At 39.1% G+C, this 13,462-nt stretch overlaps 1 protein-coding gene across 3 annotated transcripts in view; it reads left to right on the forward strand.

Annotated features, from left to right (window-relative positions):
* The window catches only part of LOC107090280 (nuclear receptor coactivator 3-like), a 78,868-nt gene that overhangs the window by 33,797 nt on the left and 31,609 nt on the right, over positions 1 to 13,462 (forward strand). For 2 of the 3 annotated variants that reach the window (XM_015383580.1, XM_015383582.1), the window contains exons 2-3: positions 4,228 to 4,315; positions 12,832 to 12,939. In XM_015383580.1, the coding sequence (XP_015239066.1) occupies positions 12,851 to 12,939 (89 nt within the window). In that variant the 5' untranslated portion in view covers positions 4,228 to 4,315; positions 12,832 to 12,850. The remainder of the gene's footprint in view (positions 1 to 4,227; positions 4,316 to 12,831; positions 12,940 to 13,462) is intronic. The other variant, XM_015383581.1, reaches the window with a different exon arrangement.

Below are 13,462 nucleotides of genomic sequence, written 5' to 3' on the forward strand. Positions count from 1 at the left end.
TTAAATTTAGCCTTCTTTTTCCATAATCTTTCTATAGCCAAAATGGCAATTGGCAACAATGCACAGCTAATCCAGTACTCTGGATTTTCTGATCATTAGCCAGACTTGGGAAGCAGTTTTCTGTTACGAAGAATGCAGTCTGCCAATGACAAAATGTGTTGCCGAACAACTACTGCTGCTAATCCATCTGATACAGTATAGTCATTTCCAGATTATCTGTCTACATCCTCCAATAGAGTCATTTTACTCTTTTACTGGCGTCAGATTGTGTAACATCTGAAGGCTGAACTTGACTTCACAAGTCCTAATAATAATATCAGAAATCTAAATTTAAGCACGATACTTTGGATTATAGACTGAACACAACAGCATGTTAGGAAAGCCCTCTTTTCTTTTTAACAACATTTTATCTCATAAAAGAAAGCTTCCAAACAGTCAAAAATGGCTTTTATTGATTGTTTAATAAAACCCCAATGAAAAAGATCCCTTTCTGCTTTTTTGTGAAAAATGTTTTCAGGCTCAGGAAGGCATCCAGTAACAACATACAACATACCCCCAATATATCGCAATTGCAGTATCACACAATAAAAATATATGGTTGAACTCCTTGGCTGTTAAAAATAAGGTTTTTTACTTCCAGAAACATATTTTGTTCTACTTTGTGTTTCATGCAACAGGAAATGTTTTAGGAGTCTTTAGGAAACTGTATTATATTTCCTACTGCACTACATTATTGCCAGATCAGATTGTAATGCAATACAAAACCAAGTTGTTGTAAAGAAAGATAATTTTTTTGCAAGTCACTTTAAACAACATTTGTCTTTTTCTGATATCATGCATCCCAAGTTGGGACTCAATTCCTTTTTTAAATCCTTTAGTTTATAAATGAGTTACTATCCAGGTATTAGTTTCCCAGCTATCCAGATGGCTTGGTAGGAGGAGGAGGGTATATTAGAAGGCTGCAGGTGTTTTAGTTTTCTTTTAGAGTCAGCTTAAGAGTCGAAGGCATGTATGCGGTTACAGCATCATTATCAGATCTCAGAGCCCTGCAAGCTACCTTACTACTGTAAGGAATTCAATACTTGATTAAGAGTTCAATCTTACATTTTCTGCTTCTTATTATATGTGTTTGCATGAGTTCTAATTCTGTTAGTGTAATTATTTGACTGTGTAAAATAAAAACAAAAAAAAACAATTTATCTGTTTCTCCTTAAGGTGGTGCAAGGAATACAAAATCTCACAGTACTCTATAAGATTTCTGCAGTAACTTTTTGTCTCTACTAATCAACACAGGTTAAGTAAACTGCTTCTTTAAAAGCAGCATGAGGCAAACTTGGACTCAAGAATATATGATAATTGCACTTTAAAACTGCTTTTAACAAGTAAAAGATGATTATATTATATTGGCTGAGTACGCTTGCAAAAGACAATCCAGTAAAAATCTTTACAATGCTATTGCTGGTTTTATTCAGCTTTCTGGCTGACAAGCAACTCTGGAGTGCAGGGAGATGATGAGAGAGGTGTCTAATACCAGAGCTGACTGTGAGAAGACCTTGGCGTCTGCAAGCCTAACATTTCTCTATTGATTCACAATCTTAAGCTCATTCACAACGCTTTTATTTTCAAGGCTTTACGCTGGTATGAGCAGCACCACATGCCGTTAACTATCATTTTATTCACTCCGGCTTTCATGGCTGTGTCAAAGTGAGCACAAAGAACTGTAATAAACGCAATAAAGGCACTAAAGGGCCTGCTCGTGCACTCCCCACATTACAACCTTTTAACGCACAGAAGACGATAATCTTTTTTTTTTCAAAGAAGAACTATAGATTCTCCCTACTTAAACAATGATTCGTCGTCTTCATTTCTCTACCCCTATAATTAATAGGAGACGCATCATTTGAATTGGGGTCTTTGTTGGTGTATTAGAGTCCCATACATCACCTTAACTAGAGCACCCACTCCTCCTCTCCTCTTTTCCCTTCCTGCCCCCTAACACACACATGCACACACCCGACAGTCCCCATCTGCTCCCAATCAGGGGTGCAGCCAGCGGTCAGGCACGTGCTGACATACTCACACACATAAATATACACGCTGCAGCCACTCCAGGCATGAGATCAGCCATGCAAACACACACTGGAACTGGACCTGGTTTGGTTGGAAATGAACAGAATCACAATCAGGCCTTTTTTAAACTAGTCTGCAGGGATTCTTTACTGAAACATTGTATTCTGTAACTCATTCATCATTATAATTACAAAGCCCTAAAATACTTAAAATAAAAGAATATTTTAGTTCAGTATTACAGTACAAAATCCAGCTTTTATTGTGTGTAAATTTATTCAGAGGTAAAAAGAATGCCACATTAAGCAAATGTTATTTTTCACAAAACTACCTCTGCAACAATTACTAGCACTCCCGCTGTTCATACCTTATCCAGGGTCCTTCTGCCGAAAGGACAGCACTTTGTCTTTTTTCTAAAATCTTGCATGGAGAGAGATGGAAGTCAGATTTATTCTTCTTTATACAAGCTCTCTTCAATTATAGTTATGGTTCTTCTCTGATAAAACCTTCTCCTTAGCCGACACCACTTGTTTTCTGAGTTGCCTCTCTGGTGAAAGTTGAAACTTACATTTTATTTTTTGCAAGAAACTATCTTATTTTATTTTCTATAAACATTCTTATGCTTTAATGATTATGATGCTACTCTAAGATAAGGTACTTCTCAACACACTTTTTTACCCCTTTTATTATTGTGTTTTGTTTTTTTCATGTTTAAGTTCCATTTTCTGTTGAAAACAGCATGCAGTATAAGTACGTCTCTTGATTCCAGATCAGGATCTCATGCTTTAGTTTCTCCTTGAGGGCTCTTTAAATGTCAAAAAATGCACTTGCTTTTAAAATGAAAGCAGTTAAGGAGGACATCAGTGTGCCTAATCTACTTATTTATTGACCAAAGGTGCACCAAGTAACACATGTGGCACAAATCTCTTCTGCTGTCATTTGATTTAGCAGCTGCATCAGCCCAATTGACTTAAAGAAGCTCAACGAGCTAGTAAAGATGGGTTTCTTTGGAACCCCCTCTTACCTCTTGAGTTGATTTTAAAACATCAAATTCTGCACACACAAAAAAAAAAAAAAATTATGGACAACTTCTTCAGTCAGAGGCTTCCTCAAATGCTGCTGTAAGACAAAGCACTACAGGAGAATTTTCCTGCCTACAGCCATCAACATCTATACCAACTTGCTGAAGAAACTCCAAAAATATTACAAAAACATTAAATTTCCCTTTTGGAATCAATTAAGTATTTTTGAATTGTGTTGAATTCAATAAAATTGAAAAACCACATAGTAACTGAAGGAAATGCAATTTGCACCCTAAAGTTAACATCATTTGTGGTTTGGACCCTGTCAGGACATAGGAACCGGCACACACATGCATACATATTGATGAGTGATTGATGTGCTTTACTGATAATAGGGTGTCATGGAAACACCTAGTGTTCTCATGGTTACGTTTGTTTATCGCTACCGAATACTCTCTTGTGATTGTTTACACAGAACACTTGAGCAATTGCAACAACTCGGTCTAGCCCAAATACAAACACACACTCTGGTCCTTATCGGGATCTAAATGGGCACAAATTGGCCAGTTATGTGCTACTGAGATTAGTGTTGCAATTTACTCTAATCCTCAGTGGTTTTTATTTTCTACCCTTCCTCAGAGTCTTTGAAGTGTTTCAGATCTTTGCCAGTAAGTTCTTGAAGTTATTAATCCTCTATTTCTGAATCTGTAGGACTGATTTTAGATGAATAGATACAGTGGTGCTCTATGTAAGCAGTCAGAGCAGCTGGCTTTTTTTAGGTTTAGGCTATATCACTTCCTGTAAAAGTCGTGTCTCGGCTGCTTTTACTGTACGTGTAGATGTGTGTGTGTGTGTGTGTGTGTGTGTGTAGATGTGTGTGGTTGAGCATTTTGCCTGGTGAGTGGGAGTGGTCAGGGCATCAATGCAAATTACCAGGAGCCACAGTGCAAGAGCTCTGCAACCATAATGAAGACAAAAGTGTAAACAGAGGCTTTCTCATGATTCCTTACTCATTAAGAAGCTAAAACAGCCTCATTTTCAAAGTTTCCTCAGGTTTTTTACTAATATACCCCTAATAAAGTTACACTGGTGAGCGTGAGAGCTTAACTTTTCCTGCATGTGTTTTTTTTTTCTCCAGAGTCAATTGATCAACCCAGATAGGAGAACATCCCTAGAGTGAGGGGAGGGGGGCATCTGACCGTCTGTCATCTTGGCGCCATCACAAGGTGGGCTAACATCCTGTATGGTTGGCATGGTAACGGTCTGCTGGGTTTAGGATGAGCCGCTTGTCAGACTCAGTTTCTTCTTGTTGCCACATTCTTGCAGCATCCTCCTGACCTGAGCACTGAAATTCAGAGAAGACTCCATATTTTCTCTGGCGGATGTTTTATTGAGATGTTTATATTTTTTCATTTTGCAAATATGTTTAAGGTTTTGAATCTTAGAAGGTAAATAGCTCATGCTTACAAAAAATTGATGGATGAGAAAAGAGACAAAGAGAGTTGACTACTTTCCCACAGTCGAGAAAATGAGGAAGGAGGAGGAAGACAACAAGGAGACAGAAGGAGAAATCAAATTATTCTTTGTGCTCTACCTGCCACAGAGGCTGTAGGAGAGCATTAATCTCCCCCACCCCACCCCCAGTCTGCAGGTGACAACAACAACACACACACACACACACACACACACACAGAACTGTACCCAGGCTTCACCAAACCACACTTTCTCTTTCGCTCATGTGCGTTCTCACGCAAATGTTCCTGGAGACATTGAAGTTAGAGTGGGGGAGGGCAGATGTGTAATGTGTTCTGCCAATCTGAGACAATAATTTGGAGAATACATTTTTATTTTAGTTACAGCTGCCAATTTTATGGATCATATGTCTAGCAGTTTTGTGCTGCTATGGACGATCTTTGCCTCCACATCTTTAAAAAAAAAAAAAAAAAAAAGCCACAGAGCATCAAGAACAACTGGTTTCAAGTCCTGTTGCAGAATTTGAATTATATTTCTGGACTTTGATTGCACCACTTTTGTTGTAGGTGACCCTACAACAAAGATATAACAACAAACCCATAGTTCCAAGTGTTCAACATTCTCTGTCTGCTTCCTGGTTCCAGTTGAATAAGTGTGCAACAGCAGGATTCTCCTGCAACCATTTTTCACTAATTGGGATGCTAATTAGGATTATGTCTAATGTTACTTTGCTACACATACCAATATAGCATGACATGCATAGCATTAGAGCAATAGATTCTGACTTGGACAGATGTATTTTGTCATTTTGTATACACAAGTGTAAACAAAACGAAATTTCGTTTAGAACAGCTCTCTAGACAATTTCATAAGTAAGTTGAGATGAAGTGTCTCTCTTAGCAGCGAATCTGCACAGTGACAGCAATTGTTACTTATCTAGGAAGTGTCTAAATCGTGGAAAATATGTTTTTCAGCTGTGGAAGGTCTCAGAATTTCCTCAGCTTATCTAGCGAAGACCATAACCCCTACAAATAGCATGAAACCATGCTGCAATGGTTTTAGTGTGATGTAATGAAATAAGCAGTATCAAAGGGGTAGAGGCAGCTTTTCTATAAAGACCAGGGTTGTTCAACTAATATGTCATAACTAATGAATATTCTGTTGTGCCAAAGGCAATATTTCCTAATGTATATGTCTCTTGTTGACCCTTAAGGCTTCCCTTATCAGAACTGTGTGTTTAAATGGGCAACAATGTCTATTCATGGTTGTAATTTCCCCAAACGTTTGATTGAATCATTCTGTGTGAGGTGTTCAACATCTAGGATGTTGTTATCTAACCTATGCAACTCTGCTTTAAATATCTGTATTCTGTCCCTGACTGTATTCTGTAGTCTTTATAACTACTTTAATCCATTAATATTATCTAATAGATTATTCAGGCCTTCACAGGAACAGCCAGATTTATACTGACATTTAACGGTATTGTGGAGGATCTTCGCAAAAAAAAAAAAAAAACTCTCTACTTAGGAAAAAAAGATGCTCATGCACAACCATGTGCCTGCTCCCGAGAGGGAACGCAAGAGCGTGCACAAGCCCATTTCTCATTGTTTTGCTAGTAGTGATATGAAATTCTCCAACTAGCATGCCAAACTTAACATGTGAAATAGAAACTTTATAACCGACTCATCAGTGGGAAGCCCGACCTGTGATTTCAGTCTACACCATCGCATGAAAGAGTCTCCTAAAAACGCTCTGATCTTGTTTTTCTCTTCTGAGGCCTTCACTTCTTCTCATACACTTCGTAGACTGCTTGAAACCGTATACATTTACGCCTGAAAGTGCGCATTCACACAAAAGATAGCTAACTGTGGGCGCGCACGTAGGACGGCCTTACGTAAACATATCACCAGAATGATTCAAAATAAGGACTTATTTGGATGATCCCAGAAAAAGAACATCCTCCACTATACCTTTAAATTACCAGGTGGATTCTATTTAGTATTTTAGTTTTAACTAGACTCTCTGCAAATACTGTTATTGAATTATAATTTGATATTATAAACCAATATTAAACCCATGTTTATCATTTGTGTTCCTTTCTATTGGTCTTTTATATTTAGATCCCCAAATAGTACATTGAACTAAATAAACGTAATGTGATAAAACTTGAAAAGTTTCGCATTCTCTTATCCAGATTGAAAATATCCTGTTTAAATGACCAGCTCAATTTATTAAAAAAAAAAAAAGGGTAAACTATTGAAATCAGAAGTTTATTCTGTTTGCTGTGAAACCTTAGCAGTACACTTGAAGATGCAGTTTTTTCTGTCTTCTGAAAGTTTCAGGACTAGTCTTCTGTGACTTCTAGGTACGTACTAAAGTTGATCATTTACTCACAACGCCTTTAGTTTAAGTTCATTGTGTCACCGGGCCAATTTCCAAATTAAGGAGTAAGCCGGAAAGCAAGCATACATCAGAGATGTATGGTCAGGGATGGAGAAGATCACAGGCTTCAAGCAGAAGGTGGATCAGAGAGATGAAAGTCTGGAAAGCTCAGAAACGAGCGTAGCATTCATTTTTCCTGCCCACAGTCAAAGACAGACATCTAGCATTTCTTGAATTAAAGCTTCACTCTCCCACCTCAAATGTCTCATCTTCCACCACTGCCATGGAACCTCTTGCTTCTATGCATTTGTTCTCAACCAAATCAGAAGATGGTACTGCTTCATTCTGCAGCTATCAACACATACATCAACTTGTTGAACAAATCCATTTACCTTACTTCAACATTTAAATTCCCTTTGGGATCAATAAATTATTTGTGAAATGAACTGAATATTAAAGGAACAGTGGGGGATTTTCCTAAATGTTTTTAAAAGACCCGCCCTCTCCACTTTAAAAAAAAGATGCAAATGCACAACCCTGTACCCGTTCCTGAGAGGGAACTCCTGTTAAACCAATGCGAGAGCGTGCAAGAGCCTATTTCTTCTTGTGCACGCTCTGTTTCAAAGTTGCTCTTCCCATAGCTCATACAGGCTAACTTTCCAAAAGAAGATTTGCAAATTTTCCACTATGTCAGACTCAACACTGGTAAGTGAAACTGGGGACGAGCACATAGGACGGACTTACTTAAACATATCACCAGAATGGTTGACAATTAGGAGGATCACTTATTTTGATGATCCACCCAGAAAAAAAAAACATCCTCCACTATACCTTTAATACTGTTAAATTCATAAAGAAATTATATTGGTTAATGTATAATCCCCCAAAATAAAAATTACTGTTGTATTAAAAGCCAAGTGATATGTAAACCTTTGTCCGAAAATGTATTTTAATCTTTATCCGTAGGAGTCTGTGTTTTCTTTTTTTCCGTCTTGCAATACATCACTGACCTGAGTTTTTATGTCCAGACCAGGACTGAGCAACTCTGTTTTGCCAACAGTGATTATAATAGAGCGGCAGGAAGGCACCTATTTGCATCACTTATCCAGAGCAGTCCTTTCCCTCTCCCTGTCACTTCACCTCTTCACCTTCCTGCTTTCTGTCAGCAGCAGCCTGCTCAAACCTGTTGCCTTTTCTGACTTATCAGTGGTATCAAAGATAATAGAAAGAAAGCAGTTCAGCAGTTTGATGCATCCTAGCATTACAGGTCAATCATTTCAGTCAGAGGTGAAGCAATAAAATTGCTAAAAAAAACTGATTTAGATTTTTTTTATTTTTATTTAATAAAATTCTATTTGTTAACCTTGAGATCTTTTATGTGCTTCCAATTTTAGGCTATGAAAAAGGCTTTATATCATTGGGTGGGGGATTCCCAGGTTAATATTGATGTTCAGACAGCGATAATCCTTCCTTTGTATCAGATAGATTCCATAGTAGGTTGACTGAGAATCAAGGTTGCTCATTTTTTCCCCTGGTCAGCCCTCAGTAGCTCTGTTCCTTATTCTTGTTTGTTGCATTGTTTCAAGCAACCCCCCCCCCCCCCCCCACACACACACACGCGCGCGCAGCGTGACTCACCCTGCTGTGGGAGTTCTGTCGTCTCTCAGCTGTGTTTACTGTCTCCCCAAACCATAGTTCTGCTTGTGTAGCTGCTGTTCATCCATTTTGATTCTGCTTTCTTAAAGTCCATCAGTTGAACTCACAGGTAATCTGCTGCTTGTTGTTTTCCTTTTACTGCACAAGAAAGCTCAACACTGAGATTCCTAAAAATAGAAAATACACTCAGAAATTCTCTATAGTTTTTTTATTTTTATTTTTTTATTACATCCATTAAATGTACATTCAACACTAGGGGATTAGAATCCCCAAGTTTTAATAAGCTATTGGTTAAAACGATAAAGTTTTGCAGATTTCCTTTTGTTGTTAAAATCGTCAACACCCCTGCATACAAAAATGGCTAAAACAAACTTAGTTTATACTGCTACTCATGATAAGCAGTGATTTTACTAATATTGTATTTTATATATATATATGATGATACCTGGTAAGGTTATTTTAGGACAATTGATTATGCAGATGGTTAGACATACAAAAAAAGCTGCTGAAAATTAGGGAAGCAAAATGACTTAATATTTTGTTGTATTTATCGTGATAACAGCAAAAGTGACTTTAAAAAAGTATTTGCAGCTCTCTTGCAGTCTTTTTTTGGTCACCTGTGTCTTTATGTCAGTGTAGTAAAAACACTGCAAATAGAAATACTCCAATTAAAAAACATTTTCCCTTCTTTTTTGTGTAAAGTAGTGATTTTACTTAGTATATTGGTTAAGGTTATTTATGATGAAAATAAAAAGGTTTTTACACAACTAAGCATTACGAGCTGTTTATCAAGCCATTCTCATCAGAAAGACATGAAATACATGGATGTGGATCCTTTTATACTCCAGCTCAGGTTGAGGCGAGATCATGGCGGGTGTAGTGTTGATCCAAGTCACCATCCTGATTGCACAACCAGGAATAAACACACAGATCCCCGTAGAGGAAGTGACCATATGTAATCATTTAGGTCAAAATAGGGCTAGACAATAATTCAATATCAATATATATCCCAATATAATTTATTTCAATAATCAGAAATTAAGAAATATATTGTATTAGATGTGAGGGACATATTATTCAGCCCTACATCAAGATCAGAGTTGAGAGTTGGGTCAAAGTTCATAGTAAGTTTTAGGGCCATTAAACCCTATTTTCCTTTTTCCGTACATCATTCTGTATCCAGTTGGGACCTTTCCTGTTTTTCTCGTTTACCAATTTGCCAAAATGTAGAACTAAAATGTGCAGCGATGTGCCAATTTATAAATATGATCCTTACCTCTGCAATAGACCTCCAAAAATCCGACACATTTTACCCCTTTTTTCCCCCTTAGACTCAAGTGGCCTTTATTATTTTATTTTTCGAAAGACAAGAAATGGGATTAGAGGGAGGGAGAAGGTCACCATGGCGGGACTTGAACCTGTGACAGCCACGTTGCACATGGGTCGCATGCTTAACCCTTAACACCGCATGCTTAACCCTTAACACTGCAATCACAATTGACTCTTTTTCAGTCTTCCTCAACATTTAAAATATTACTTTTTATTCGTCTGTTAACTTTAAAATTGCTAATGAATGCATGGTATTTTTTTCTGCACCATTTTAGTATAACTAATAATTACTCCTCCAAACTTTTAGAGGTCATCCTAAATATCCAACCGGCTGTTGTGTCTCCCTTTTTTATTGCACTAATTCTCACCGAGAAAACGTTCCCTTTTATTTCTTTGTTTATACCTCTAATGTCCTGCTGAGTGTGCTTCTAAGTCTTTTTACTTACTCTCAAGAGAAAGATATGCATAATCTGAAAACAGAAGGATTATGAGAAGGAATGTGCTCATACAGTGCCAGTTTATGCATTGGTTTGTTTAGACTCATCAGAAAGCAACACGACACCCAAAAAGGGACCTGTTTGGATTTTTTGTGACACAGAATTTCCATGCCGATACTGGAATTTTCCTGAGGACATGGATGGGGGTGTTCTGAAGTCATCCAGCCATCTGGGGAAAACAGTAAACTTTCCTTAACTTTTCCAGTAAACTTGTACCAACATGGTCCCAGATATGTGGAAGGGAGTAAAATCAGCCATTGGATTTTAGTTTTCTATGCATTGTTGGATTTTTTACCTAATGGCTGATTCAAATGATAAGCTGTTTTTATTAACTTTAAATTCATGCCTCCATAGACGATCCAAGTTTGGTCATATTAAAACCGCAACCTTAGAGATTTTATTTGATGGACAGAGACAATTTCCTATTTGAGCCAAACCTAGTCTAAAACCTGCAGTAAAACTAGTTCAGTCGATCAAACTGACTGGCTTCCTTTCCACTCTATCCGCCCCCTCAATTTTTAAAATACCATCTTCATTCCCATTCCTGTTTTCCTCTTGCTGCCCTCAATTCTGCCATCACTCTCTGTTTCTCCTCTGTCCACATCTCAATCCCCCCCCTGCTGCATTGTACCAAGCACAGCCCCTGCTGCACCCTCTGCCACCAGGCCCCAATGCCTGTAGCGTGTAATTGACTTTCTCCCTGTGCTGGAAAAAGCGGGCGGCCCGCGCCAGGCTGGAGGTGACCCATTTCCCTGGGGCATTCAGCAGCCTCCTAATCAACCCTTCTCTAGGGCGGCCTCATTCACTCTGCAATTAGAGCGGCTCCCCCTTTGAGAACTCCATCAATAGGCAGGCGGGCAGGCTTGCTTGATCGGTGTAAGAGCAAAGGCAGGGTTTTTACTTTAGCACCACAAGTTCTAAATCCTTCGTCTTTGCACCTCCTCCCTTTGCTTGTCGTCTTCCCCAAGCGATGGTTTTGTCTAATAAGGAACAGCAGCTTGGGAGGCAGGTAGACAGGCATGCATGGAAGTAAACGAGGGGGTAAAGCAGAGGCGATGCAGGTAGGCAGACAAAGGCAGGCAGACAGTCTGATGGGAGGGACTCCAGGGAGAGATTAAAGCAGAAATCTAACAGAAACTCATAGAGGAGGGGATTGGGCAACAGTTTTGAGAGTAGATGATGTACAGGTATTTCTTTTTGTCATCGTGCAAGAGAATGCCTTTAGAGTTGTTGTTTTTTTTTTGTTGTTTTATTCTACAACATACAGGAATGCATGCCAGTACCCTGTGTGCCTGTCTCAACAAGAATAGTGTTTTTAGGACCTTGCTGCTAACAAAGACAAACTCAGTCACATGGCTTTGTGGACTCCTCGGATCTCCCACGGAGGAGTCTGAGATGATGCAGCGTGACGATTAAATAACAGGCTGGCATTTCTCCCCTGTTGCTGGCCTGATTTGCCATGCAGCGCAGGCAGCGCTCTGGTCAGAGGATAACCATGTAATCAATGGAATGAAAAAGCTGTTTTGGCTGTGAAGGTTAAGAGGGGCATTGATGCGTTCAGCCTGCCCCGCACAACATGGTGCATCTAAAACACACCCCAGTCTGGATGATACAACCCCCCCCACCCCCTTATTTCACCTGCTCCTGGTCCCTCCTTTATTTCTTTGGCATGCCTTTATCTCCCTCTGTCCTGCACCTTATTTTTTCCTTCCGATTATCCCTCCACTGGTTTTTCCTCTCGCTACGTTCTGCCCCACTCTTGCTCATGCACTTTCCTCCCTCCTACCTTTCCCCAGTGTCGGCTGCTGTCACTGTGGCAAAGCAAGTGACCAATCAGCACTCACTTTCTCACACTGGCTTCTCCCTCCCTCGCTTATGTCTTCCACTCCTTCCCTCTATTTCCCTTCTCTTCCTCCTTTTTTTTCATCCCATCTGCATCTCTTCCTTACAACCTTTATCATCTCACTTCCTGGAGACGAAGTGTGAGGCATTATGGGAGAGAAAGAGAGAGAGACGCCTGTCTGACGGGTTTAGTTGTGCTTATCATCAGAGACACTGCTAATCTGGTGTGTGTGTGTGTGTGTGGATTGAACTGATGAACTCATGGGTCCACGCACAACAAACATAACCTCACATTCTCAGCTCCGCAGCAGGAAGAGGGGATGCTGACAAGACATGTTTATGTTCATCAGTTGCTGCCAGGAGAATATGATTTGATATAAGCATATTTCACCCTTCCCTGTGTACAGTAGCTGCAGCTACAGTCCTGCCCCTGCTTTACTTCCCTTCACAATTACCAGAACCTTTATCAAATCAACTAGAAAGGCTGGAAGTGACTTAATAATCCTAGTTTGTATTTGCTTGGTGGTTTAATGAGTGTCACTGGTTCTTCTTCTTCCCCTTAGGTGCTGATATGTGCACACGATGAGCGGACTGGGGGAGAACTCCATGGAGCCTCTGAGCTCGGAAAATCGCAAACGCAAACTGTCCACTTGTGACACCCCTGGTCTTGGGTGAGTGCATGACATCAAAACACGAGAGAGGGAAAGGCAGGGAAGTGGGCTTGTGGGTCAGTGGTTGCTGGAGCCTGGACCTTGACTTTATTAGGGGGATGATGCTGCGTTAGGTTGACATTGTTCATACTGACCAATGAGATGTTTTTAAAACACAAGGTCTTCCCATTATTGTATGTTATTTATTTACACTTATTTCCCTTTAGCTATTTCACATCAATATATTAAAAATATACACACAATATAGAAAGAGCAATTTTACTTCACTTTTTTTTTATTTTTTTTACTCAGGCTGGATTACCAGAATTATTATTATTATTTCTATTATTATTATTTTTATTATTATTTGTATCCTGATAATAACAGAGATTCTTTTCCAGTATATTAAAATATTGAATAATATGCACAAAGCCTACTTGCCTTTTAAACATTAGAATTTGAATTGAGCCTATTAGGTTGCCTTTAACTCGGACTTGGATTCAGGCATACTTAAATAATCCAAGAGGGAAATACTTTTGTTACA

The sequence above is a fragment of the Cyprinodon variegatus genome, unplaced genomic scaffold, assembly GCF_000732505.1.
Source record: "Cyprinodon variegatus isolate N-32 unplaced genomic scaffold, C_variegatus-1.0 Scaffold287, whole genome shotgun sequence".
In the NCBI taxonomy this organism is placed as follows: Eukaryota; Metazoa; Chordata; class Actinopteri; order Cyprinodontiformes; family Cyprinodontidae; genus Cyprinodon; species Cyprinodon variegatus.